This window comes from Nymphaea colorata, chromosome 7 (assembly GCF_008831285.2).
Source record: "Nymphaea colorata isolate Beijing-Zhang1983 chromosome 7, ASM883128v2, whole genome shotgun sequence".
Taxonomy (NCBI): domain Eukaryota; kingdom Viridiplantae; phylum Streptophyta; class Magnoliopsida; order Nymphaeales; family Nymphaeaceae; genus Nymphaea; species Nymphaea colorata.
In genome coordinates this window covers 15,158,198-15,185,724 of record NC_045144.1, presented here as the reverse complement: position 1 = coordinate 15,185,724, position 27,527 = coordinate 15,158,198, and the positions used below count along the sequence as shown (strand labels likewise).

The 27,527-nt window shown below is 38.3% G+C and overlaps 2 protein-coding genes across 4 annotated transcripts; both read left to right on the top strand.

Moving 5' to 3' along the window:
* The first annotated feature begins 372 nt into the window (after nucleotides 1-372).
* LOC116258113 (uncharacterized) lies at nucleotides 373-10,582 on the top strand. 3 transcript variants are annotated; one of them, XM_031635238.2, is made up of 14 exons: nucleotides 373-509; nucleotides 704-931; nucleotides 1,012-1,046; nucleotides 1,145-1,226; nucleotides 1,367-1,445; nucleotides 5,636-5,725; nucleotides 5,794-5,954; nucleotides 6,093-6,149; nucleotides 7,492-7,642; nucleotides 7,712-7,931; nucleotides 9,025-9,129; nucleotides 9,212-9,337; nucleotides 9,799-9,850; nucleotides 9,937-10,582. In XM_031635238.2, exons 2-14 carry the CDS (start codon nucleotides 866-868, stop codon nucleotides 10,087-10,089), a joined length of 1,377 nt encoding a protein of 458 aa, XP_031491098.1. In that variant the 5' UTR covers nucleotides 373-509; nucleotides 704-865; the 3' UTR covers nucleotides 10,090-10,582. The 3 variants fall into 3 exon arrangements, with proteins under 3 accessions (XP_031491098.1, XP_031491100.1, XP_031491097.1); XM_031635240.2 differs by having other exon boundaries at nucleotides 381-509; nucleotides 764-931; nucleotides 6,096-6,149; XM_031635237.2 differs by having other exon boundaries at nucleotides 381-509; nucleotides 764-931.
* A 5,876-nt stretch (nucleotides 10,583-16,458) lies between these two features.
* LOC116258079 (ethylene-responsive transcription factor CRF2-like) lies at nucleotides 16,459-19,132 on the top strand. The gene is made up of 3 exons (XM_031635181.2): nucleotides 16,459-16,602; nucleotides 16,779-17,250; nucleotides 17,378-19,132. Exon 3 carries the CDS (start codon nucleotides 17,552-17,554, stop codon nucleotides 18,665-18,667), a length of 1,116 nt encoding a protein of 371 aa, XP_031491041.1. The 5' UTR covers nucleotides 16,459-16,602; nucleotides 16,779-17,250; nucleotides 17,378-17,551; the 3' UTR covers nucleotides 18,668-19,132.
* Nucleotides 19,133-27,527: the final 8,395 nt, after the last annotated feature.

The window sequence follows — 27,527 nt, the reverse complement described above, 5'->3', positions numbered from 1 at the left end:
TACGCGAGTATGGTTGAGCTTTGTCCTCACGCAATTAAATAAACAAAGCATTCACTCACAAAGCAAATAGTTGTTGAGTAGACCAAAGGATGGTTTTCTTGATAATCTTCAGAAAAAAGAATTATGAATTTCAATGAAAAAACTACAAAGGATTGTTCATTTTCTAAAATTATTAGCATGTGTCCTCAAAAAAGAAATGTACTATTTTTTGTTCTAAACTTATAATTTCAAAAGATTTTATAACTTTAAAAAATTAAAAAGCTTATCTATTCACCAGTTATTGCAATATAGTATTTTATTTTTCTGGGTAGTTGTCCGGAAGCAAGGTCTGACCCGAAAAAGTAGAAGTATGAGGTTAATTTCCCCATAATCCCGATACCTCGCCGAACCTAAGGCTGTCTCCGTCTGCGCGTGAACGAGTAAAGAGAGAGGGTTGAGGGAGACGGAGGAAAACGAGTTGAGTGAGGGAAGAGCAGGGTAGGACAGTGAGATTTGAGCACGCTGCCCAGGTGAGATGATTCTTCTTCTTCTTCTTGTTCTTCTATCTCTCCCCCCTCAACGGGCAATGGTTGACATGTGTGAAGATCAAAGGATATTTTCCCCCATTGGAGTATGCGAAGACGCTCTTATAGCAGTTTCTTGAAGTCCTAATGAAATTTAAGTGTCTCAATGGAATTGACAAAGTGTCTTTTACCTAGAACAGAATCCCAAAATTGCGGTTTGCAGTTGAACGGAAGTCATTGAAGTATGATTTTATTCGTAGGGTTGGATTGGAAAGCCTGAAACAGGTAAACAATAGAACAAGTATCACCTGAAGATTCTGGGGCTTTACAACTTGGCAAGAGTGTACTTGGGCAACTGCAAGATGTTTCAGGGAGAAGCTGAGCGTGATATTGAGGCTGCTGCACAAGATGCTGTGCTGCGTGAACAAGTATGTCTTTTAGAAATGCCCCATCTCATTCTATTTTTTGATTATTGACTGGACATTATGTTATCATTCTGGATCACCAGGAGATGGCGACGTTGCAAGTAATTCAAGGACAGAGGTTCGCTTCGCTTTCTTGTTTTCTTTCCAATTAATTCATCCTTAGATTTCCATCAATAAAATTGGTAATATATACATTGTGGCTTGTGGTTGCAACAGCCGAGCTGCAAAGGATTCGGCGTTACCAATTGATGATCGCAGAGATGTCCTATCTCAGAGACATGATTCAAATGCTTTGAAGGTAATGTTCCTTCTCTTTGTGACTTTTTCTGGCCGTCCTATGTTCTACGTTCATGGCATCCTGTGTCTTGTTTAGTGCATACAATTATTGCCTGGTGCGATTGCATGGTGAAAACATGATATGTCGACATGGTATTGTAGGAAACTCTGTTGAAAATGGCCACTGAACACCGAGCAGAAATTGCTTCAAAACGTGGGAAGTTTACCACTACAGATCAAGGTAGGTCTTGATGATGAATTCACTTTATTTTGCTGTTGTCAGCAATGGAATATTCTAGTTTTTTTTTATTAGTCACTGTCAGCTTTTCCCATGATAAATGAACATTATGTTTTAAGCTTCTATAATTTAAATTATATATCAGGAAAAGTTGAGTACATACTCTTACAATTGCTCACCTATGAATGCATCCTTCTGGTTCTGAGGATGCTTACTTTATTTTTCTAAAAATGAAGACATAATGATGAAGTGAGGAGAAAAGTAAATGCAACTAGATCATATGCTTTTGTCTTATGATTTGAGGAACGAAGTTGAACTTGTATAGTTCACTCCATGACACCGCTAACTTTGTAATTTGAATTAAAGAACTGTTGGAAGTATTGCTAGAATCGTACCTCCCAGAAAGGTGCTGAAAGATCTCCTTTCCTCTTGTCTGAACATGATGAAGGGAACTCTAGACTTTTTTCACCAGAAAAGTTGAAAACCAGTCTACACTATTGAAGAGAAATGAGAATATAACAAGAGAAAATATACATGGACTCTATATATTATCCAATGTTCCCATATATCATTTATCCCCTGTAAGTTGGACATCAACTAGGAATATCAACTTGGCCCGAAACTGATCCAAGTGCTTTTTATAACCCCTCACATGGCTTATTTTGTTTCAAACCCAGGAGGCCTACAAATTGGGGCAACTGGTAGTATGAAGATACATATATAATCCCTTCGATATTTCTTAAGATCTTCAATCTAAAGGGCTGCTTTCGTGTTCTATTCCATACACTTGAGGGGTTAACCATTAAAGCCTAACATCCTTGAAGGAAGATGTTCCCTCAATTATTGGACCTCTAGTATGAGTATTGAACTTAGCTCCGATACCAACTAGTAAGTAAGCTGTCCAAAGCTAATATGATTGACAGTATATTGTATCTTGACATTCCTTGTAGCTAGTTTCACTTAATATGCAAAAAAGTTAACAACTAAGACAGTTAGTGGTACAGGACATGGGTATAGATGCTGCTCAGGATTTGTCAAGATCTTCAATTAGGACTATTGTTGAGTTCTATTCCACACACTTGAGAGTTGGGGTTTTGCACTAACAGCCAAGAGGCCCAAGACACATACATACAACTTGAAAATGAAAAGTTACATGATTTTAGTAATTATCTTTGTGTGCATTCATGCTTCCAGATATGTGAGACCCTGCAGTTTACAACATTATTAAAACCCAAGCAAAAAAATTTCTTTTCTTCTCAATAGGATTGCTCATGCAAGGGGTCATTCATAGAGAACTAACAGAAACAGAGGCAAGAGATTTTCAAACCCATTGATATTAACCATAGTCACAAAAACAGTTCTCGCTTAAATGGCAAGGCTTTTTCTGGTATAATACACAAGCTTAAAGAAAGGAAACCTATGGTAATTTTTTAAATTACAAAAAAAAAACTAAAATAAGGGGAAAATACAGTAAGTGAGAAATTAGTACCACAAATATCAAAAAAGTAAGTAGATTTACAACAAATAAAATTAAAAATAAAAACAAGCAGTTTGGCATTAAAAAGGTAAAAAAAATGAATGAAAAGAAAAAATAGGAAAAAGTGTGCTTTTTCACGTTGTTTTTAAACGTTTTTTTTTTCAAATAAACGGCGTTTGTTTAAAGTTTTAAGCGGCTGATTTATTTATTGCATTGTTTTCACGTTTTTTTTCAAAAAAAAAAGTTGTTACCATGATATTAACAACATAACCTCAAAACCTAACATCTTATCCCCTGTACTACATCAATCAGAAACATATTTAGGAACATTATGTTACGAGCCAAGACTCAAACAAAACACTAAACACCATCCCCCAGTCGTAGGGAAAGAGAGTACTGCCATCCATCTACCATGTCCATCTGCATCGGCACCTAGGATTGAGCATCATCTGGAAAAAAACATCAATATAGCCATGAGTAGGTAACTGGTACACATTAGGATAGGGACTTGCATTACCAAGCTATATAAGAGGAATGGAGGATATGAGATTCAACATTGCAGTTAAAATAGTAAAACCAACTTGTATTTTTGCGGCTTGATTAATAGGCACATTAGTGCATCTCACATCAGCATGTTGCACTGTAGAGGGCATATTGCACACCCTTCTCAGCTGCCCTAGATGTAATTCCTTACCAAAAACAACCTGAAGTGGAAATCATAGAGAGTTCTGCAAGACAATTTCTATGCATTTCTAAAACATGTGGTGACCATCAATTTTACGAAAACCAATATTTGAAGCAGTATCAAAAAGTCATAGGCAAACCAGTATTTGAAGCAATATAAGAAAGTCATAGCAGAAACAGTCTTTGCATATGTCACATGAGTATTTCTAAATGGCTGCTGCACCCGTGTCACACCTGTATCGACATTGGCGCTGGTACTGGAGCTTCTCTGACACAGAACATCTGGTTCAGTCAGCCAAACCGGGCCAAAACTGACAAAATGTACACATAACTAAACTATCTCTAATACAAAAAGTTTATATGTAAATATAGATAAATAAGGCTACCCAACAGTTAAATAATTATGTAACAAATTATTTATATACATGTATACAAACACATACATATACATCCTTGCCGCAGCCGCACCTAAATTTTTTTGAAAACTTGTCGTATCCGCACCAGCACCCGCATTCGCACCATTTAATAGAGGTCTTTGCATTCTCTAAAAAGTGCCTTTAACAGAAAAAATAACAGTACAAGCCCAAATCTTCATCCAAGGTACTTAAGAGCTCCCAAAATAACAAATCTCAGTCTAGTAGCACTTCCTGAAAGGCTTTTCAAAAGCAAGGACCATTGACAAGCCAAAACAGTATCATTTCCAGTTTCCATGGCAGTTGTTCTCTTTGCGACATCAGAAAACATCTCATTTTTGTTCCTTAATCGGTGATAGGATACACAAAATCATAGTCCAGTAGATAAACACTATCCGAATGCAAACATACAATGTAATCCCTGCAACTGGAAAGCAGGATCAATATATTTCAATTTTTCAGAACATGCATATCACATTTCATGTGGTGCAAACAAACAACATTATATAATGCAATTTCCTCTCATGTGGCGTATCAAATTGGTTTTGCACTAGACTCTGGACTGTGCAGAATCCTTGCAGTTTCGCAAAAGTATAAATTTCACAGAAGCAATTATTTAAAAGCTCTTGAAGCCAACAAAGCATGTTTCCGCAATGTATTTAAGTGAAAATGTACAACTGTACTGCAACATATGCTTAATCCCAACATTTTACAACAAAATCCCCAGATGATACATAAAATTTCATATCAAACACTGTAAAAACCAATAAAATAATCAATCTAGAGTCAGGCAATAATTGGAGAAATCATGCATAACACGTGTCGAGCACACTGTCGGTCAATGTCTGCCTGCTATATGCCCAACCTCACACAAAAACGCTTGTTCAAGTTAACTTTTCAACCCTTTAAAATCCTATCCTTGCTCAGCAACTCCTTCCACCTTCCATGGGTCCTCTGCATTTTGTTCCACCTGCACCAAAACACACACACCCTCTCTCTGCTGCTTGTGAAGAGGAAATTGTGGGTGGCTAGGACAGTGGCTCAGGAATGCCACCTCCTTCTCCAGGCATCCGATAGCAGGGAAAAGGCGCTGTTGAGCATTGGGTTGGACCTCCCAAGCCTCACCAAAACACTTATCTTGAAAACGGAGCCAGAATTTCACCAAAACTAATGGATAGCATATGGTGCTGCTGCTGTTTCTGTTGCATTAGACAGTAATTGGAGAAATCATGCATAACACGTGCATCTCAACAGCTGTGCTAAATAGGATCTGATGCACAGAAGTAAATAAGCTATGCAGATTAGAATGTCTTAGTATTACAAAATATTTGCTCAGGCATCTGGCATCAAGCAAAAGGTTGTCTTTTTGTAAAAGTAAAGTATTTAATGAACTTTTGTGATCATAAACCATTTTGTGATCAATTGTTATACTCGTGATGGTACTTATAGTGTTATATGGTATTTGCTAAAAGTGTGGCCAATAGCCCTCCTTACCAAAAGAGAAAAGGGGATTAGTTAGTTACATGTAAGATGTTTCTGAATAAGATGGGAATAGACTGCAATTTGTTTGCATTTTTTCTCATTTTTGCTGAACTGATGACATGGGTTTTACATATCAGGAAACATAGATATTGGCAATGGATATGGTGTGCCTGGTGGTAGTGCACACTATGGCTCTGCAAACCCATTAACATATAATCCTACTTCTGGTAAGCTTAATTAGCAGTGTCAGGTCTCTTTTATAGACTGCTAGTGAACCATAGTTATGACTGTGCAGGAGGACAACATGAAAGCAGATGTCTGGACAGCAAGAACATCAGTGCTGAGTCTTTCAAACTATCAGAAGAAAAGGTTGAACAGAGAGAGTTGCCTGAATATCTGAAACAAAAGTTAAAGGCTCGTGGCATTCTTAAGAATGATGGTGCAGAACCTGAAAAAGTTAGTCGCTTTCTTCATTATTATTTTCCTATTTCTTGCTGAAAAGGAAACTGTTTTTTTTTTTTTGGATTTTTTTCCCCTCCAGTTCCCCATTTTTTGTGTTCCAGATTTTGCTAATTTTCAGTGGACTTTTTTCAGAAGGTTGTTGTTGCTGAATCAACCACTGCATCAACTCATGTGCTTCCTGCTGGTTGGGTTCGTAAGCTTCTAACTTAATATCATTTGTCCTTATCTCACTTCAAAATGCATTTACTCATGCTGCACTTCCTTCTGGTTGAGCTGTTAATGTGAACTTGCTGTGGTTCATGTATGCATGTAATCTTCAACAGGCTTTCTATGGCCTGAATGTTTCACTGTCAGTGGCATGTCTTAATATTATCAAAGACTACCCTATGAAAACTAGCATTAGTTTTGTCAACTCCAGGCATATTATTTGAAGATAATAGTATAACTATAAACAAGGTATTAATATTGGCTATTTTTTGGGTTTTGAGGAAAAGACAAGATTAAATGCAGGAGAGAAGATGCCATTCTTTCTCCTTTTATTTATCTCCTTTTCTAGAAATCCAGTTTCACATATCATGCTCTCTTGAAGAGAAAGTGTTAAATATCAATGGAATTTACCTTCAATGTGTTATTTTTGTTGTATATTTCTTTAAAAAAACACTTGCAAGTCCATTTTTTTGTGTTTTAGAGTCTTAGACGGATTGAGGATTGGTATGATAAGCTTGAAAACAATAAATGAATGGTCTCCGGTTCCATGTTTGAAGCTGAAATTATAAGGTAGAGGATTGATTTCTATGTTCGTGTGTTCATAAATGAGCCTGGACATGCTAAACCAACATATGTAGGCATTGTTTAGACAATAGCTTTATAATGTTTCTTTGGTTTTGTTTGGTGTTATTATTGCAGGTGCATGAGTGGTTTTGGGGCTTCAGTCCCTTAAATGTAGCATGCATCATGAAATTATGAATCTTGCAGAACACATATACTTGTTTGACCTTGTTTGGCCCCTTAAATCTTTGAATATGGTTTAATTTGTTCCTATGGGAGGACATATAAATTTTTGTAGTTGTATTTTGTTTCTTTTTCTCACCAAGATTGTTATACAAGCATTGCTGGTTAGTCTATCTATTTTAACATGCAGATTACACTTTGTAACAGTCAATTAGAACAGAGGCCCCATCTGGGTGAACAGATATATGAGCAGAAACATTATCCCTTTCATTTTGTGATTTTTAGTGGTAGTAGAAAAATATAATTTTCTTTCCGGCATCCCTTTAGGAAGTGGTGATTTAGCAATGAGCCCACACACCACACCTCCACAACCCTCTTTTCTCAAACCAAAAAAAAATTAATAATAATATGATGTACCTTATCCTAGTACTGTTTGAACTTTGAATTTTGATGTGAACAAGTGATTGGATGAATATTTCAATGTTCTAAAATTGAATCATTAATAATGCAAATTAGGAAATATGTGATTTGAATTTTTTGAGCTGCATTTGTGAAGCTTCTTCCACAAACTTTCCCTTAGGTTGAAGCCACAGATCCAAGTGGTTCCATATACTATTACAATGAACACACTGGGAAAAGCCAGTGGGAACGTCCAGTGAAAACTGAAGCTTCTCCACCAGCAGCTCCAAGTTTACCGCCAGATTGGGAAGAAGCATTAGACAGTTCAACAGGTTGTGCTTCCCATATCTCTAGCATTTTCCTAACATAATACTTTGAAGTACTGAGAAAGTTTCCTGCAGGCCAAAAGTACTACTACAATAAAAGGACGAATGTTTCACTGTGGGAACCCCCTAGCTTAGATTATCAAGCTGTGCAATCAACTGACACCCAAACAAGTTCCAAGGATGGACATACTATAGGTGGAGATATTCAGTCGTCATTGTTCAAAAGATGTGCAGGTTGTGGGGGATGGGGACGAGGACTTGTTCAAAGGTGGGGTTATTGCAATCATTGTACAAGGTACGATCGATGCATGAATTTGCTTCATTCCTTTTGCCATGTTATCTTTTTCTTGGTTCATGTTTTGGACTTTATATGTATTGAAAAGATGGTTTTTGTAAATATGTTTGTGAATTTAATGTTTCCGATGTTTCTTTTTCCACATTAAATTTGGGTTATGGCTATATCACATGGGTGGGGAATGTCAGTGTTGATCCAGGTGAAGCATTTTTCATATAAACTTGAGTGTGGGTGCAAGAGATGAATAAACACTCATACCCACATGCTTTCTTGTGTGTGTAAAAGAATCTTGTATATAAAAAGAATTACATCATTGAGTGAATATATATAGTAGATGCGAGATCATGAGTGATTTGCTGCACAGCCTAGTTGCTATGTCCATGTGACATGGGTTTGATGCTTCTTTATAAGTAAATCCATGTGACTATGAGTTTGATTTGTGAACTAGCAATCAGGTGCATGGAGGCTCTTCTTAGGCCTAGGTGTTTCTCATCGTATTTCTGCATTAAATTTCTATCAATTCGAAATATTTTTTTTTACCAGGAAATGTCTCCCAGAGCTTGCCTGAACTTTGATCTGTTGATTCATCGCCAGAAACTGCATTTAACTCCATCCGGTAGTGATCAATGACTGTCATATGAACTAATTCCTCAATACAAATACAATTTTAATTACTACATTGAGAGAAAGTTGTTTTATTACTTATGTAATTGTTCAAGAGTGGAGTAGAATGGTATTGATACCAAAGAGGTTCTTTATCTATATATAATTTAGTTCAGGTGGAGGATGTTGCAAATGTTTTTGTAACTCAGCTATTGTATTTCTATGTAAAGTTGCCAAAGATATCTTTTCTGACTTTGTTTATAACTAATGAAGACTTGAACATTCTGTTGGTTCCAGCATGTTTTTTTGCGTCATTTTTTTATTGTGTTCATTTCATGAACTGTAGCTGTCACTTTTCTTGATCCCAATATTTGAATTTTATGGTGCATTGACATGATTAACCCTTCTGACATGGTAGACAATAGGCATTTTATGGTGCATCTTTAATTTTCATTGGTTAGTGCTTTCATTATGGCTTTCCATCATACAGGCTGCTGAACCTTCCTTATCAACCAAGTGGGCCAACTACAAACCATCATCAGGAAAATACTAGAGTCGTAAAAGAAGATGTCAGTAAAAATATATCAAAACAAGGGTATGATCTATCCAAGGGCTTTTGTGCCACTTTCAGATCGCTTAATCCTGCTAAGTTCCTTGGTTTGTCATGTGAATTGCAGTTTAAATTCCAGACTTCCACCAAGAAAAGGCAACAGGAGAGACTATAAGAAACGTGCTCATGCTGATGAAGATGAGTTGGATCCGATGGATCCAAGCTCTTATTCAGATGCACCACGTGGTGGCTGGTATATCCCACTATGTAGATACATTTCTTTTAAAGCACTTGTGCATGAGAAGTTTATTTCTTCGGAGGGCTACACATAATTCTTTTATGTTGCCAAGCATAAATGTAGCCGTTTCAAATAAATTGGCATAGGTTATTCCTTTCATCTGTTAACTTGATGATGTCTAATGAAAGTAATAACTAATTGGCTATCTAAAAAGTTGTAAGCTAAGAAAGCAGGCATTCCATGACCCTAGGGAGTGACTACCTTTACCAATGTAACAGAGCGATTGCTGAATAGTTACCTGTCTTTGTTCCCAGTGCCTCTAACCAATGACTATTACACGGTTGAGACACATTATACAGAAATCAACATCAATTTTGCTTGTATTACAACCTAACGAGAGTAATATAATAATCTGTGGTGATCTTTGTCTTCAAATGGTCATGTCGACTGCTTAACCTTAAATTGGCATTCTGCAGGGTAGTCGGTCTGAAAGGAGTCCAACCACGAGCAGCAGATACAACAGCTACTGTAAGATTCTTTATATAAATTTCTTATACTGTCTGAAGTAGGAATTTTGCTTCACGTGCATCAATTTTTGGGATGTCTTCTTTCAGGGCCCTCTTTTCCAGCAGCGCCCTTATCCATCACCTGGTGCTGTACTGCGTAAGAATGCTGAAATTGCATCACAAACAAAGAAGTCAAGCACCCATTTTGCTCCCATCTCTAAGAAAGGTGATGGAAGCGACGGACTTGGTGATGCAGACTGAGATGTTAAATGGTCAGATTGGTGTACAAACTTCTACATGCACTGGTAACTGAAGCAGCTACATGACAGGCTTGTTAGCTTGAGCTGACCTTTGTAAAGTAGTATAGCTTCTGTTGTCCTCTTGCAATTTTGGCATTCCTGTGTATTCCGTACACGATGATCTATTTTAAGCATCTGTTGCATAACAAATGCGAGGTCAGCATTCAGTTCAAGTTGGACACATAGCATGGAAAAGCCTGGACGGGACGCCAGTCTGCTGAGCTTTCGAGTCTACACTACCTGTTTTTAGTTGCTATGAGGTTCCTCTCCCAGTTTACCTCTGTAATCTCTTGTAGCTTGATCACAAGTATCACAGTTATGGCATCTGAAACTTTCAAGCATCAAGAACGTGTGGAAACCCTGGGAGGCTTTGCCACGAGCTTTAGTAGTTGAACTATGGGTTTCTTTCTACCTTTACCCCCTTTTGTGGGAAGAAATGAAGGATTTTGTTCATATGTTTTTCTACAGCAATTTCCGTAACATCCGAGTGGGTGGACTTGTTCTTAACAATCTCATATCCACCAGCTTTCATGTTTGCTTGTGATTAGCTGGATTAGTTGTCAAAATGGGTTGATGCGTTCTGGAAAGCATTTAGCAGTCATTCATGGTCATTCTAAATCAGAACAGTTAAGAAGTGGCTGACACTTATTTGAATTGCTTACCACAAAACATCTTAAAACTGATTGTAAGTTGATCTTGATGGTATTGATCATTTGCTTTCATCGGAAAGCATGGACTTCTTAATTAGAATTGGAATTTCATGAGAGCTGGCCGTGACACAAGTTAGTCGTTACTAGGTATGGTAACCGTGTGTATTTGTGTGGGTTGGACTGATGATGTGATGGGCCCCCCATAAATACTATGCATTTCACCCAAATCCTAGATTAACTATCAGGAAGTTTAAGGATTTCATTTTCAGGTAAAAGTATTTCTAATGTATGGAGGGGTTGAGGGTTGAAAAACTTCTCACTTGGGGGTTAAATTTCTGTCGATCACGTTTCTTAAGTTCAAGAATACAAACAATAGGTTCCCAATGGAGGTCTGAGGATATCACGTGCAGTTGTGTTTTTTTTTTTGTAATCCTTAAGTTATCTCTTAGACATCAAATTTTTGTCACCGTTCATAAAAGGAAAAATGTCTGTGATTTGAGTTCAATTTTTTTCTCGCATTATTTCATAGAAATGGGTTTTTTTTTTTTTTTTTTTTTGTAATCCTTAAGTTATCTTTTAGACATCAAATGTTTGTCACCCTTCATAAAAGGAAAAATGTCTGTGATTTGAGTTCAATTTTTTCCTAGCATTATTTCATAGAAATGGGTATCTTTTCCATCAAATTTTGCTTCCATGCTTATACATGGAACTTAAAAATAAAAGCCTTTTATAGAATTAGAGGAAAAACAATTGCCTCTAATAGAAAACTTTTGGTAAAAAAAAAAAAGAAGAAATGTTGAGTGGAAGGAGCTTACATGGAAGAAGTTTACCTGCCTCAAGGGGTGTAGGATAGATGGTCGGAGTGGGTGATTTGTAGTCCGTGTGTGTCTGCTTCGATTTTCATGGGTGTTATTCCTTTGTATTGCAAAAGGTATGGGTGCTCTTTCGAGCTAAAGGTGGTCCACTGCCCACCTAAGTCCTCTTGATGCACCTAAGACTCCATATGCAAGGGGAACATGAGAGCATTTGGGCCTCTTTTCTGGGTAGTGGTTGTAAAAAAATATTGGAAGGGATAAATGTTTCCAAGATCAATCTGTTCCCATGCAATAGTCAAGAATTCTTTACGGTATCGAGCTGGACCAACTTCTTCTTCCTGAATACCTGTTGTTAACATCCTGCTCACCTGAAACTTAAAAGAAATTTACCTATTTTTATTTATGAAGATTCAATAAAGTGTTTGCTGAAATTGTTCCAAGAAAATCCCTGTATAAAAGGCAGCACACTGATGTCTTTTCCTTTTAATGTGATACTCAAGGCCATGCCCTTTTCAAAAAAGAAAATGAATTGGCCTGAACCATCTTCATAAGGAAACAGGCATTTTGTGTTGACAAGAAAAGAAGTCTGCTGGGCTCAGACCAAATGCTCGTGATCATCACTGAGTCGAATAAACGTCCATTGGCTGGAAGCTACATCTGATGGTCCTTATGATCAGGTGGAAGCTGGTTTCTATCAGGCAAGAAAGTGTCCAAAGTGTTGTAAAAACAAAAGCTTCTTGTCCGGAGTGTTGTATAAAAAAGAGCATAATGAGTTCGCTTGAGCTGCCTAATCAAAATAACAATATACGCCTCACTGCACTTGGCAGTGTGGTCACTAAAAACATGTAAAATCGAGTACCCAAATGTTCTCTTGATCCCAAAGAAGTCAGCTGGTACTAAGAAGTTAAAAAGAGACAAAGTTTATTAGCATTACCCAACTGGGATCCCAAACATGTGAATTCTTATCACTGTTAGGGATGCCAATACATCTAATTTGAATTAGATATCTCACGTAATTGTTCCGAAAAAAATGGGAGTAGAAAAAAAATTAAAATTCTGATTAAGAAATTGGATCAGATAGGGACCTAAGAAACAACACCCAGTCGGATTCGGATTCAAATATATATAAATATTCAATCGGATTCATATTCAAATTTGGTTTTGATTTAGTTTTAAATAAATATCCTATATCCAACCTTCTTACATTTTGAAAACTAGCTGAATTCAGTTCAAATTCATATTTGGAATCGGAAGTGAATGAAAAAAAATCAGATTTGGCTTGTGAAATTGGATTTCAGATTCTGATTTGCATATGACTCTTTTCATTTGTATTCGAATCTGAGTGTATGAATATATGATAAACTGGATATGGTTAAGAGTATAACTGATTTATCCAATGCATTGACATCCCTAACCACGTTAATTTGGTATCAATTGAATCCATACCAAATACGTTTTCTTTGTCTTTCAGAAAATCACTGTGCTCGTGTTTTGCAGTGAGGAGAAATATAGATTGTGTATGCACGTTAGGTTTAAGATTATACCCTAAGTCACCAGGGTGCGCCCTGTTTGGCCTCGCACCCACGTCGACGCGGTGCGGGTGCGGGTGCACCTTCGGTGCGCACCCAAAACAATCAAACAAGAGTCGGGTGCGGCTGACCGCACCCGACTAAAATTGTCCTTTTTCGACTCGCACCCGAGTCGGGTGCGGTCAAATGCGAGTCGGTCTATTTTCGTCCAATTTTTTGGGTTTTTTTTTAATTTTTAACAAAGTCAACAACCCGCGTCGACCTCTCCCCTTGTCTCTCGCATGCGTCTTCCTCGCTCCTCCTAGATGTGCTTTGCAATATATGTTAGAAAATTTTGTCGATGTTCTGTTACTGAATTTTAAACTACTTTTAGTTGACATTTGTTATACAATATAAAATAAATGGCGAACTTGTATGTTCTTTTAGTTTTTTCCTAATAATGTAACTAATTTTAGCTACTTAACATCAGATTGATTTTATTGGAATGCTTTTTTTCTTGGTCTTCAAACTTTCAAAACTATTGGAGTGGAGACTAACTAAATTAATTTTGATTTTTGTATATGAATCAGGTTGTGTAAATTAATGTGTACTTGTGTAATTGTGTTATTCAAGTGTATGTGCATTTGACTATCTAATTTTAAATTTGTTATATTTGAAATTTTTATTTTGAATTTCGAATTTGAAATTTTTTATTTTGAACTTTGAAGGTAAAACATAAAAAGAAGATAATAATAATAATAAAAAATTAATAATAATAATAAAATACTCTTCCCACACAGCTGCACCTAAATTTTTTGAGATGTGCCGTGCCGGCACCCGCATACCCTGCACTCAGGTGACATAGATTATACCGCATCCATTTCCCATTATATAAAGCATGATGGAACTCTAGCGGACCGCTGCCCATTCTCAATGAAAAACTTGTGTCCATGAATGTCAGAACGGGAGAATTTAAAGGATATGAAGAGATGTTCCTCTCCGAGCTCGCATCATGCCGAGAGCTGCGTTTCTATAGATGGATGAACCTTTTGCGGAAAATATTACACAAATTAATTATTTTATAGCAATCACACTACAAAGGAAAAAAAACGGATTACAAATTAAATAATTCATTGGATCTGAACGAGATGAACTGCAAAAATGCGTACACACACAAATATATATTATCGAACATGTCAAAGAGGAAAAACCTCACAATTGACTTACTTCTATTATGCACAGTGAACTTTACGTATGATCTAGCATGATTCATAGTCAGACTCATTTAAATGGCCCAGATCACCTCGTTTGAAGGCTTCATTTGCCTTATGTGATCCAATCTACCAAATTCGTTTTTGGCCAGACCTTTAAATGCATTTTGTTATCTCCCATCCACCCACTTTGCGATGATACTCAATGTATGCCTACCAAAAGAACATCAGTGGCGCTTTTGTATATGCAAAATGATTAAGGTGCCTTTCTTACGCGTGTATATATATATATATATATATATAAAGAGAGAGAGAGAGAGAAATTGGTATATATATATATATATATATATATATATATATATATATATATATATATATATATATATAAAAGAGAGAGAGAGAGAGAGAGAAATTGGTAAATGTATATCGGACTACTTAGGTAACGGATAAAATGAAGACCCATTTGATCATTTGGGTGCATCATTATTGTTGGTTCCTAGGGTTGGCAACCAGTTAGATTCAAGGCTGCATTGAAAACCGTGGATTTGAGGCTGGGGGTGGGGGGAAGGGTCTGACCTTAAATTAAATCTACCAATGATCACCATGGATCTCAGATCCGTGAATTATCTCAATGGAACTCAAACACAACCATAGTTAATTAGGCTCACTAGGAAGCGTGAACCTTATATCCATGTATAGGTTGATTATATTTTTCGTACAAGGTCCTCCCATATTGTGATGCAACAACTTGACAATGAACATGGCTGTATTTTTCAATTAGAGATCTAGGAGTTATTCACTATTTTCTTGGCATGGAAGCTATTTTCCTTACGTTGTTTGAAAATTGTATAAACATAAAACAAAAAACAAATATATGTTACCTACAACATGCACAATTTTATTGGAATAAGGAATGACCACTTAAATTACTCTCAACACTTTGATGGTTAATTAAGATAAATAAATTTTTGTTAATCTGAAACTTATCATTAAGGTGATCACAAGATTTGAATTCTATTTTTGAGAACAAATCTCTCTTAAGAAAAACTGTAAAAGCTTTATTTCGTTGCATGTGATCATATCCACATTTCACTTTTTATTTTAAGTATGTAAGTAGAATTTCTTTCCCGTGGAAGACACCTTTTCATGTTTGTAAGGTAAGTTATGCTTGTACACCAATGGTAGAGTTAGAATTTTTTTTTTTTTTTATTAATGGGCACTTGAGTCATAAGTTTGAGTTTGATGTGGACATTCTATGTAGTATTTGAATCATCACAATGTGATTACAAGCTCTTTCAATGAGATTTTTCATGGGCTGGTGTGGGCACTGGCCCACACTAGCTGTCATGTATCTCCGCACCTGTTGTATACTATATCAGGTCTAAGTTACACTTGATATGACATAATTATACTCCTGAATCGAGGACACTCGTCTCTTCTTTCGCCCCTATGTTACATAGTACTATTAGTACTACATGTTATGTTTGTAAAACATCGATCCTCGATCTCATACTTAAAATGCAATCGTTTGAAAGTGTGCTTTGGAGTTTTCCTTTGGCGGATACCTCAAGATCGCTATGCATCTCCACGCTAAGGGTTTGAGAAATCAGTATAAGCTATGTAAATTGTATTTATTATATAAGCATGTAAAGGGTGTGGTCAGCAACATTTTTTTTTTACAACTTCATCATAGAGTGGAATGCATTTGTGTCGAACTTAGCTAAAAAATAGAAGCATGAATGGCTTTTAGGGGCACAACACAACAGGGTGGCAGATAATTTAAATTTAAGGGGTTGAATGTTATTGTCCTGCTCTAACGTGTTATTTTCTAATAAACACCTGAATTAAAGAATGTACCGTAGATCCATCATGGAAGAGTATGGTTTTTATGTTCGTTTTATTTAAACAAACATTAAAAAAAAAGTGGTTCCATACAAAACAGAGGAATTCTTTTATGCGGTTAAATTGACATTGGGAATTTGAGAGACTCAGGAAAGATCGTGCCGTCATGGAGACAAAGTATGTATGATATTGCAGAAAGGAACCCGCCCGCGAGCACCATTTTGGAAAAATTCACTTCATTAGGCCCTACTCGATGGTGAAATGGTTTGACCGCCTCGGTGATTGTGTGCCAACAAGGCAACAGATGAGGGGAGCAAGAGAGGGGATAAGAAGACGAGACTGAGAAAGGAAAACGGGTGAGGGAAGGGTTTTAGGCCACACAGAGGGAGGGAGGAGAGAGAAGGCCCGTCGTCGCCTGGAGAAGGTGGGAGAGCAGAGGAAGCAAAAAGGTACGTACTTGAGAGCTCTAATTCTCTCCTTCTTTCGTTTCATCTTCTTATTCTTTCATTTGTTTCTTTTCATGTCCGTCAGCATCACTTCTTCTTTCTCTCTTTCTCAACATGGTAGTTGGTAGTGGTCTCTCTCTCCCTAAAAAGCTTCTTTGTTCTTGTTTTTTCTGTTGCAGGGTTGCTTCCATCTTCTGCGGAGTCTCTCTTCTCATAATCAGAAGGAGCGGAAGAAATTCCTCCTTCGGACGCTTTCCAGCCACAGACTCCTCCTCCTCTTCTTAAGGCGACGACTTTCCGTCTCTCCCTTGGCCTCTGCACGCACACAGCCTCCATCTAAGCAGTAGGTTATAAGACCCATCTTTCCATTTTCCTTCTTTCCCAGACTTTCCATTTTGGTTTCTGTCTGTTCTGTTCCTTCTTCTACTGGGAGTTTGGAGAAAGGCAGAAAGGGAAAGTTGAGTGCAGTTTTGGAAAGTTTAGGTTTCGATTCCGGCTATTTTAGAAGGAGAGAATAAAGGGATTTATGTCGGCTGGCGCTGAAATTTGGGGTTACTCTTCTTCTCTCGCTGCTGTCTTCTTCTTGTTGGTCTTCTTACGCATGTTACGCATCGATCCAGTTCGCGAGGGAATGCGTTTAGCTTCAAAGCGGTGAGAGCTTCTCAGTCTTTTGTCGCCTTTCTTCCATATTTTCTCTCCACCTTTTTCCTCCTTTTTTCTTTCTTAGTTACGGGCTAAATCTGTTGGAGATCTGAACCAGCTGTGTTTCCTTTTCTAGGATTGTTGCTGGGGTTGCAAGCAGTGGGTGCAGATTGATATTGCCTCTCCATTCTTTTTTATTTTTGTTCTTCAGAAGCGTGCTTACGTAATAGCACTGCCATCCTTCTTCTTTTTCTTCTTCTTCTTGATTTTTGTTTTCGGACTTTTTTCTTTTGCAATTTGAGAAGTGGGGATGATGCTGGGTCTTGAGAGGCGAATCCTCAATCAAGAGAAGTTTCTAGGGAAAAGGGTGAAAGCAAACAAGGGTTTTAGGCACCCTTATGTTTCTGAGGTGCGAGAACCAGTGAGGAAGATCAGGATAATCTGTGACGACCCTGATGCTACAGATTCTTCGAGCGATGACGACGATGACGGTTGCTGCCGGAGGAGGCGCTCTCCTGTGCTCGGCAGCAGCTATTCCGTTCGGAAGAAGCTGCTTCAGGAGATTATAGTCCCCTTTCCCTCCTCTTGTTTTGCTGCCTCATCCTTGGATACGGAGAGCTCTGTGAATAGCACTTCCAGGAAGAAGACATCAAAGAGCTGCAATGCCTACACCAAGAATCCAAAAGAAGGTATCGGGTCGGCTACTAAGACGTCCAACTGCCTTCCGCCGGAAAACGGCAAGTCCAGGAAATACAAGGGAGTGAGGCAGCGCAGGTGGGGTAAGTGGGCAGCGGAGATCAGGGATCCAGTTAGGGGAGTGAGGATCTGGCTTGGCACGTACAGTACTGCGGAGGAAGCTGCGATAGCCTACGAGAGGGCGTCGAGGGAGATGTTGGAAGGGCATACCTCCGCCATCTTTACCAGCAAAAAGCGGAGGGCGGCCACTGCCTCCAAGACTGCGCCTATGGAGACTTCATCTTCAGAAGCATCCCTGTCATCCGTTTCTGAAGATGACAACCACCATGTTGGGCTTTCTTCGCCTTCCTCTGTTCTTGACCCCTCTGCCACCTGTGACTTTGCGGGAGAGCCCGGTTCTTCAAGGAATTTCTTCAGTAAGACTAAGAAAAATATGGACGACATTTTGTTGAAGGGTCGAAGGGACAAAGATAGTTCTGCAACTGAGGCGATGAGCTTGAATGGGTTTGATCATTGTCTCACCATTCCCCTCCCTACGGATGACATTGCGGCCTTTGCAGGACCATTATTTGCTAATGATTTCAGTATGTGTTTGGACAGAATGGAGTTGGAAGAACTCCATGATGGTGGTTGTTTTCTTGATGATGGGCAGAAAGAAGATGATGACATATCTACTGAGTTATTGAATCTGGAGATGGATGTAGAAGCATTTTCCTGGGTAGATTGTTGATACAAGAGAGGCAGAGAAGAAAATATTGTTATGAGTTTTGATATATCATTATTCGTCCCAATTTTGTTTCCCTTTTTCCGTGCATGCTATCTACTAGTTAAGTTGTGAAGGTGAGTGGTCTAGGGGAGGGAGGTGAGAATTTGTATTTTGCTGTCTTCGTTTTGTAGCTCCTTTTTTTTTTCTCTCTCCTAGTTAGTATTGAGTTTTGGTATGGAGGTGAGAGGCATTGAAAGACTCAGTTGGGGGAGGCAGGAGGAATCCGTGTCTTCCTTGGGACTAAATTTTTGGTATTCATATAGATGCAGGAGAGGGGAAGAATTGGTCAGGGAAGAGAAGAAAAGAAGAAAAGCTTGGTTTTTCATGTGCTTGTGAGCCGTCCAGGCTTTGTAATGATACCGTTGGATTCATCTGATTCAGTCATTCCTTGGTGATAATAAATATAATAAGCAGTGTTGTTGCCATTTATCTTCTCTTCTTTTACATTGTAGCAGATTTTTTTTTTTCAAACTAGGTGGGTGTCTCCTTCAATATGATCAGTCAGTTCCCTCCCTCTCTCTCCTTCATTTCTTTAATGACATTAGTCAATCACGCATCTTCAATGTTGAAAATGTATCGAAAAGGATGCGTTTTTGGCTTTTCTTTGTACTGCACTGGTTGCAGAAACGGGCCAGACTCCCTTTAATGCTCAGCCGTTGCCCTTTCCTTTTGTTTTTTTCATTGCTATGCTATGGGTGAGTGCGATCTGTGATTTGTTGCTCCTTTTCTGTCAGCCGTCTAATGTGTTAAAAGTTGTCAATCGGTGAGAATTATTTAAGACAGTGGCACACTGGCACTTCTTTTCGATGCCTTGGAGGCTTGGACTTCTTGAGACTTTGTGGGAAGAACTGAACATTGTCTGCGAGACTGCAACGTTGGTCTTCTTCCGTCCGGCCATTACAGGTTCTGTACATAGAGAATGATTGCTACCCAATTCTTGAAACGCCATGAACGGAGTAGCCTGTTCTGTTTCTGCGATCAGGACGAAGAAATTCTCCACCTTAACGTCGCGCATTCTGCGTCATTCCATGCATAGCGTGTCCATGGCGTTTGATTTCAGTTTTCTGAGGAACAACTTCTTGTTACTGACGTCCCAAGAGCAGGAAGATTAGGAATGGACGCTCTTTGTATAAAAAGGAGCGTCTTGGGCATCCAGCAGTACGGGCAAAAACGCGTGCTGGCGCGTTCTCCTGCATCCCACATGTTCCATCTGCCGCCGTGATTCGCGGAAATTTACCAATTTATTTGATCTTGAGGACTGCCATTTTGGTAGACGAGACGGACGAAATCGAGGTCAAGAACTTACTTTGATTGGTGAAATTGGATCGTGATCTGCTGAGACTGGCTTGGAAACCGTAATGGCCAATCGTATCGGCTGTAAACGGGACGGTGTTGATCGCCAGGACAGTTGGAAATGTGAGTATTTTATTAAATATTTTAAATTTTATTATTAACGTCGAAATGAAGCTTGACACGGAGTGATGTGTATCGGCGTATCAGTCAGGCTAGGGAGATGGTGGAGACACCGATCCGATACCATTAACCGAGCGAAAACCTCTTGTTTGCCATGTGTTAAATGGCTTTCACTAGGGGAGGGCTCTTCAAGAGACTAAAGAGGACCATAGCAAATGAAAGAGACTCGGAGAACTGCTTGGTGGCAAACTTTCAATCTGGCCTGATTCGCTTCGCTCCCGATTCGATTTTGTCAACAAAACCATATGTATCGGTTGAACCTAACCTTTGAATTAGAGGTCCAGCGAGATGAAGGCATGTCAGTTTTAGCTATCAATAGCCATTGCTGTAACCGTAGGTCAATTCAAGTCAGCTAGCTTGAAAAGACGAATTTGCCTCCACAAAGTGGTCTGAACTTTCAAGGCGAAGATCCAAGATGACGACAAAATCGGTAGAAGGTTCCCAATAGTTGGCTGACTCTCTGGGTTGGCTCAAAAATCGCTCTGTTAGTTCGGATCGCTCAAAAACCTGGCACTCGTTAAGGTTGGCCCAGCTTGCTCCTGACTCTTCGCTCTTGACTCGTTCGTTCATGACTTGTCTGATTCAGGTTATTTTAAAACTCGATCGAATCGACTTGCTAACCTTTTGACCCGATCATCTGCCATTCAAGGTTTACCAAACATGCACGCCCCGAGATAGTCGCATATTTATTGAATCTAATGGGAAAAAAGTAGTCTAAAAGATAGAGTGACTCAAATGGCAAGGAAATAATTGAAAGGATGCACGAAAGGGATGCAGTTTTATCATTGGAAACATAATTGCGATCAAATCAGGAGGAAAAAAAATCACGGCAAGCTACCATTCAAATAAAAAATCGTAGATGAGCATCTCCTTGTCGTCGTCTTGCTCCATGAACTTGAGATGATATTTAGGGGAACTTATTGTCTATTTAGGGGAAACTGCTTTCGGCATAAAATTCTCAAGTTTACATCTAAGGTTCTGACTTGCTTTGAAACATAGGTGGACCTAGGACACACTGTTTAATTCGAATGTCATGCTTGCCACATTTACAACCCAAAAAATTACTCAAACCATGATTACTTCAAACCCTTTGGACCTTTCCGCTTCATTGCACTAGATGCCCCTTGAGCCATATAAACGGACCCTTAAAAAACAAAAGGCGACACGTAAACTTGTCAATAATTGGAGACATGAATCGACAAATAAAGAATCAAATGAAGAAAAGAAATAAAATGCAACATAAAGAAAAAACTAGGTGCTTGAGAGTAGAACGAAAGTGAGGAAAGAAAAGAAGGGGGGTTTATTTGGATCCGACTTAAATTACGAAATCAACGACGAGGGCCTTGAAAATGCAACTAATTCATGGTCACATGTGAAGTCAAACTTGAGAAAATCAGTGAAATCCAGCTGAATATATATATATATATATATATATATATATATATATATATATATATATATATATATATATATATATATATATATATATATATATATATATATATATATATATATATATATATATATATATATATATATATATATATATAGAGAGAGAGAGAGAGAGAGAGAGAGAGAAAGAGAGGACAATAGATAAGTCGCTTTCGTTTTTACTTGCAAGGAAGTGCCAAGTTGGCAGGATGTGGACGGAGGACAATGTCGGGAAGAACGCTCTTTTAATACTTATTTAGTGAGTACGGAAGCCAGTGAGAGAAGCGACAAATGAGAGGAATCTCAAAGGAGTTAGCAAAGCAACCTAATTATATATATTTCTTTCCTCGTATACTTAGTGAACTCTCCTCTTCTTATTTTTTAAAAATCTGCTTCACTTCGTCGTCTTTGCATAGTCAGTACCTAAAAAAGATTCCCACGAGACTTGAAGAGAGAAATCTTGATACTGGAAAAAAAATTCCATACGAAATGATTTTCCACTGTTTTGGTTTGAGTTTTGAGGAAATCACACTCAGGCCAAGGGGTTTTATTGTTTGCTTAGCCTGGAAGAACTTCCCTAGGCTAGTACTTCTTAGGTTGCGTTGGATTGCTGCAGATCTCATCCTCGATGAACTTAGATCACTGTGGATTTGAAATATGTGGTTTTCAAATCAGAACCGCTCCAAAAAAAAATAAACCGATTTCAAATCCACACTTTTTACATTAATGAGTAGATGTAAACCCACATTGCGGGTAGAAGCTCAAACCACTGTTTGATATAATTGTGGATTTCAATATCACAGATTTGAGATTCGCTTGAACCTGAGATCGTTGGGGAATCAAACACATCCTTAATGATTTAATTGGATAGGATTTGGATCACAAGTGAAAGACTTCATTGTCATGACCAAGGTAATTAAGTAGCTGAAATCTTTGAAAACAGTTTTGGTAGGTAGGCCTTCGCATTGGGCCGGCTCCACCTAATAAGAGCCGGGTACGGGCTGGCCCGATATCTGAAACCCTAGCATGGGAAATCCAAGCTCAAGTACGACTAGGTTACAATAAAAAAATAATTTTTTTAAATATAAAATAAATTTTTTTAATATAAAATATATTTTAATAATAAAAATATATTATTAATAAAATAAAAATAATATTTAAAAGTTATCGAATCAACCTGAGCCGATTTTTTCAAACCTGGGCCCGATCGGGCCAAGTACTGGGTACCCAATGGGTACCCGACCCACTGCCCAGGTCTAATGGCATACTTCAACAAGTTAATTAGTATTTTGTTAAGCGTGTTGTTGGCAATAGGAGCCGAGGCCCGAGGCAGTGTGGGCAATTGTCCATACACGGATTATTCAAAACAAACTTTTATTTTTGTGTTGATATTTTAAAGCAATTTTTTTCATCTACATTGGTGCCTCTTAAAAATTTAAATTTTTTATACCTAGCACCTTTTAGCTAGATTTTTCTAGCTCGGCCCTGGTTGACAATTGAAATATAGTTCACACAAACAAGAAGATATATAGTTATAGATCCAGAATGTTGTACGAATGGGGACATGTTCATATCAGCAGTTAAATGAGTAAGATAAACACTCATAGTTTTAAACAATCAGAAAATTGGCCAACATAAACTAAAACCGACAATTGAAATAAGATGCAAGAGTACATTCATCTATGGCAATAATAGCACCTTCCACATGACCAGCCAAGAACTTCTAGAAAAATGAAGATATGCAATTTACCACCGGGCATAAAAAAAAAACACAAGTTAGGTTCAAAACTCAGAAAATAACCTAGCAATCCTGGAAGTGCAAGTGAAGCATACAACCAACAGCAATTGCACCTAACCTGATGAAACAAGTCTTCCTTAAGTTTAGAGAGGCCCCTATTGATCTCTTCCCTCTGTGACAGACCAAGCCAGGAACTTGAACAACTTCATTATCGTCTTAGAAAAATAGGAAAATCATAAGCACAGCATTCAAATGGATTGGAAAGAGAAATCCAAGCAGAAGCAAAAATCCCATACACATAAATTTCATTTAAAGAATTGTACAAGTCAAATTCATTAAACAACAAACAAGGTGTCAAACTAACAAGCTGCTTAATGATATATTAGAACAATTCAACTGTAACTTTCTGAAATGAGACTTTCACTGAAGGATAAGGATGATGCAGAAAGTGTTGAACCTATATCATATGGAATGGGTGCGGGTTCAGGTACGGGTTCCGCTAAGTTCAAAAATCATGGGTACGGGGGTATGCTGGTACATACTATGTATATGTATATTTTATATGGATATTCATAAAAGTATATTACTGAACAAAAAATACTAAAATATATCCAAAAAAATAAAAAAATAAAGGCCTGCACCTGTACCCACATCCATGTCGCCATGGGTACTAGCCATTGTTAACCATACCCATGCTTCACAGTATTTAAAGTAAACATGTAATAATTTAAAGACTAAGAAATTTTTATCATAGTATTTCCTTACCATGAATGAGTTAGTTTTCAATTTTCATTTCTTTGGATTTGCTATTGTTGATAATTTCATGAGGCCATCTGGTGGGAATTGTTATATTGGCTTCCCTCACTCAAATCATTTGATTGTTGACCATTGTAGTCATCGAACCTCATCTTTTGTCCATTCAATTGTGGTAGAAAATACATATCATAAACGCATTTCATCAAATTGTGTTGCATGTGACTTCAATGGCACTTATAGTAAAGTACTTAAGTTGACTAGTTCTATCTCCCAATACTTGGGCATGATGATGTCCGCCACTTAGTTCTCATCAACTAAGGGAAGATATGCGATTGTATTTAGACTAATATTTGAAAGGAAAAAAACAAGTGACCCTGCTTGTTATAGAGGGATGGTCCAATGAGTTACTAGAGTACCACACTGAAGTTGCTTTCTTGAAGCCACCAAGTTTTGAAGGGAATCATTGACTACATTTAAAGCTTTTCACCATTGGTGACTCATGATTTGGAATGCAACTTGAGGAGAATGGGTTTGTGACTTTGGGAAAGCATCTATAAATGATGTTGAGGCAAGCATGTCAACTATTTTCGTCCATGGAGAGGACTGCCAAATGTCAATCTAAGATAATGACTTCATAGTAAATGCACAAGTAAAAGGATCTAAGAAGACCACAGTTGCAACTAACCAACAATACAATGTAATTGATTTTAGTAGCAATGAGATGTGGTAATAAATAGAAGGATGTAATACATTTGATGACTTCCTAGAAATTAGTCCTTCGTAAGGATTGTATGCATGATATTTTGGCGGAATTTGTGAGTAAGATGGAGTTTGAGAAAACACCAACTACTAGAAAAGTGACATTTAGTTTGTTATTCCACGTTTCTAACATACTTCATATAATGCCCATTGATGGTTTGGAAATGTCTTCTCTTTTCATTTGGCTTGCGGTTGTTATATGAGAAGATTCCATCTTCACCCCAGCAACGGCAACAATATCAAGACTGTCTACTATAATGGAATTCACTAGAACAATAGATTTGGTGGGGCTTGTGAGTCTCCTAACATTTCACACAATCGACTTTCTCTACAATTAGTAAAGTGCTAGGCCTTCTTAACATAAGTAGGTCATTGGACAACCAGCGGAGCTAGAAATTTTATATCATTTTTTAAAATTTATATATAGAACAAGTGAAATTTTCTAAAATTTAGATGTATTTTTTTTTTTTGAGAAGGGCCAGGGCCCCTGTGGGCCGCCCTTGGCTCCGCCCCTGGGACAAACGAATTTGTTGTTGATGCTTTTGTTGTTTACATACTTTCACTAGGGACTTCTATGAAATAGATGGCATGTGGAATGAGATGGGCTTTGATGCAAGTGAGACAAAGACGATTTGAAGGCAGTATCGGGGTGAAACAATAATTATAATTATCAAATGCTTACGATCCTACGGTGATCAGATTTTTATTGAGAACAAAAATGCCTTTATTTATTAAAAACTATCTTTTTATATGGTGCATGTTCTGATAGCAAATGTAAATCTTGTGATTGTGTGGTTGAGATTCAAGGTAAATTTGTTATGATGATAGAGATTCTATGGTGATTGAGATTTGGCTGGCAACAAGAATGTCCTTGTTTACCAAGAACCATGCTTGGAAATCTACATGTACTGATGGAAAGTGCAAATTTTGAGGTAATTGTCTGGTTGAGTTCGTGGCAAGAACCTCAAAAACATGTAAGATTACTAACTTAAAAATTTTGATATACAGTTCCCATTGTGATGGCTTGATGATGGATAAGAAGTAGAGACACCTCAAATGGCCAACTTTTATAGCAAGAAATGTCTTTTCAAGAGATAAAGGTCATAATTCCAATACAAGTATAATAAAAAGTCCATTTGTAGGACATGGGAGGAGATGTTTTGTAATAGTAGTGGAAATAGTTACCAATATTGTATAAGGTGACGAGACGAGACGTGACAGGCAAGGTGAGATGCTGCTGAAGCCTAAACTTCACGGTCAAATTCGTTAGTTATATAATATTTATAAAAACAATGAGGAAAATGAAAAAAATAAACTAAAATATCAAGAATATTGGAACACTAAAATGACTAAAATTACAGGTTAATCATGTGAACCATGACTCTAACAAATGTTTGTAAAAAATGGGCAGCTCTCAAGCTGTTACTTTTTGTTGTTTTTTAATTTTTTTTCCACTCCTCTGTCCCCAACCCCTTCTTCCCTTTCCCAACTCCCCCACCCCACCAGCCCCCATCTCCTCCACAACGGCAGCCGCCGGCGGCCCATTCGCCCATGCCGGCGTCGGGGAATGGTGCTGGTGGCCATCGATCTCCCTTCCCCAACTTCCCTTTTTAACACTAATAGATGGGTGCAGTTTTCCTACTCATCTTCTCTTAAAAAAGGAAGGAAACTAAAGAGTTGAGGAAGGGGGAGAGGCGGCCCGGACGCGGTTCTCCACTGCCGGTGGCCTGGCGGGCCTCCGCCAATCCGATGGAAGCCCGGTGGGCCAGCCGTCATCGAGGGATGGCACCAGCGGCCGCCGGTGGTGGTGGATGAACTTGGGGATGGAGGTAAAGAGTTGGGAAAATAAAGGAAAAATTGAGGGAGAGGGGAAGAATAAGGTAGAGAGAATGTTTGAAAAAGAAAAAGAAACAAAAAAAAAAAGCAGCTTTAAGAGGATCAGCTGTCTATTTGACCAACTTTTGTTAAAGTCATGGTACACCATTATTGAATGAGCAGGGAGAGATAAGTCATTTGCTTGGCGAGGTCGATTGCCTGTGGAGAAGAGATAGTGGGATCAAGGGTTTGTAAGGCACTGAGCTTAGAGAGCTCCCACAAACATAATTGCTTGAACTTATTTTGGTGCTTTATTTTGATCCATTCGGTTGCCTTGGCGGCCAAGACGTGTAGCTTGCATTTGATTTCCATGCAGCAGGGAAGATCTCGTGGAACCCTTTTTCACAAAGCCACCATTGTTCAGAAAAGAACCCGAAGAGTCGCGCTTCCATAAGCATGCCAGACCTGGTGCAAAGAGATGCCACCATGAGAGGGAACATATCCAAAACGTCTGGAGATGAGCACCCCAATGGAACAAACGAAGGCATGGAGAGCGCCTGTTATTGGACCATGAAAATTGATCTCTTGTCAGTGGCAGGGAACAGAGATTATGAATGTGGACAAACTCTTGAAAAGCCTGCATTGAAGAGGAGGAGGCCACAGCTTGGTTTGAGTCAGCCATGAAAAGCATGCAGTTAAAATCGCCGGGGGTGTGGAAAAGAGAGAAACACTCGTGAGAGAGAGATCGGACCAAAGGGAGGGACGCCTATAAGCGTACACGGGTCCATAGACAGCAGCAAAAAACCCTGAAACTGTGCCCAGGAGCATTGGATAGTAAAAGAGTGTATTCCA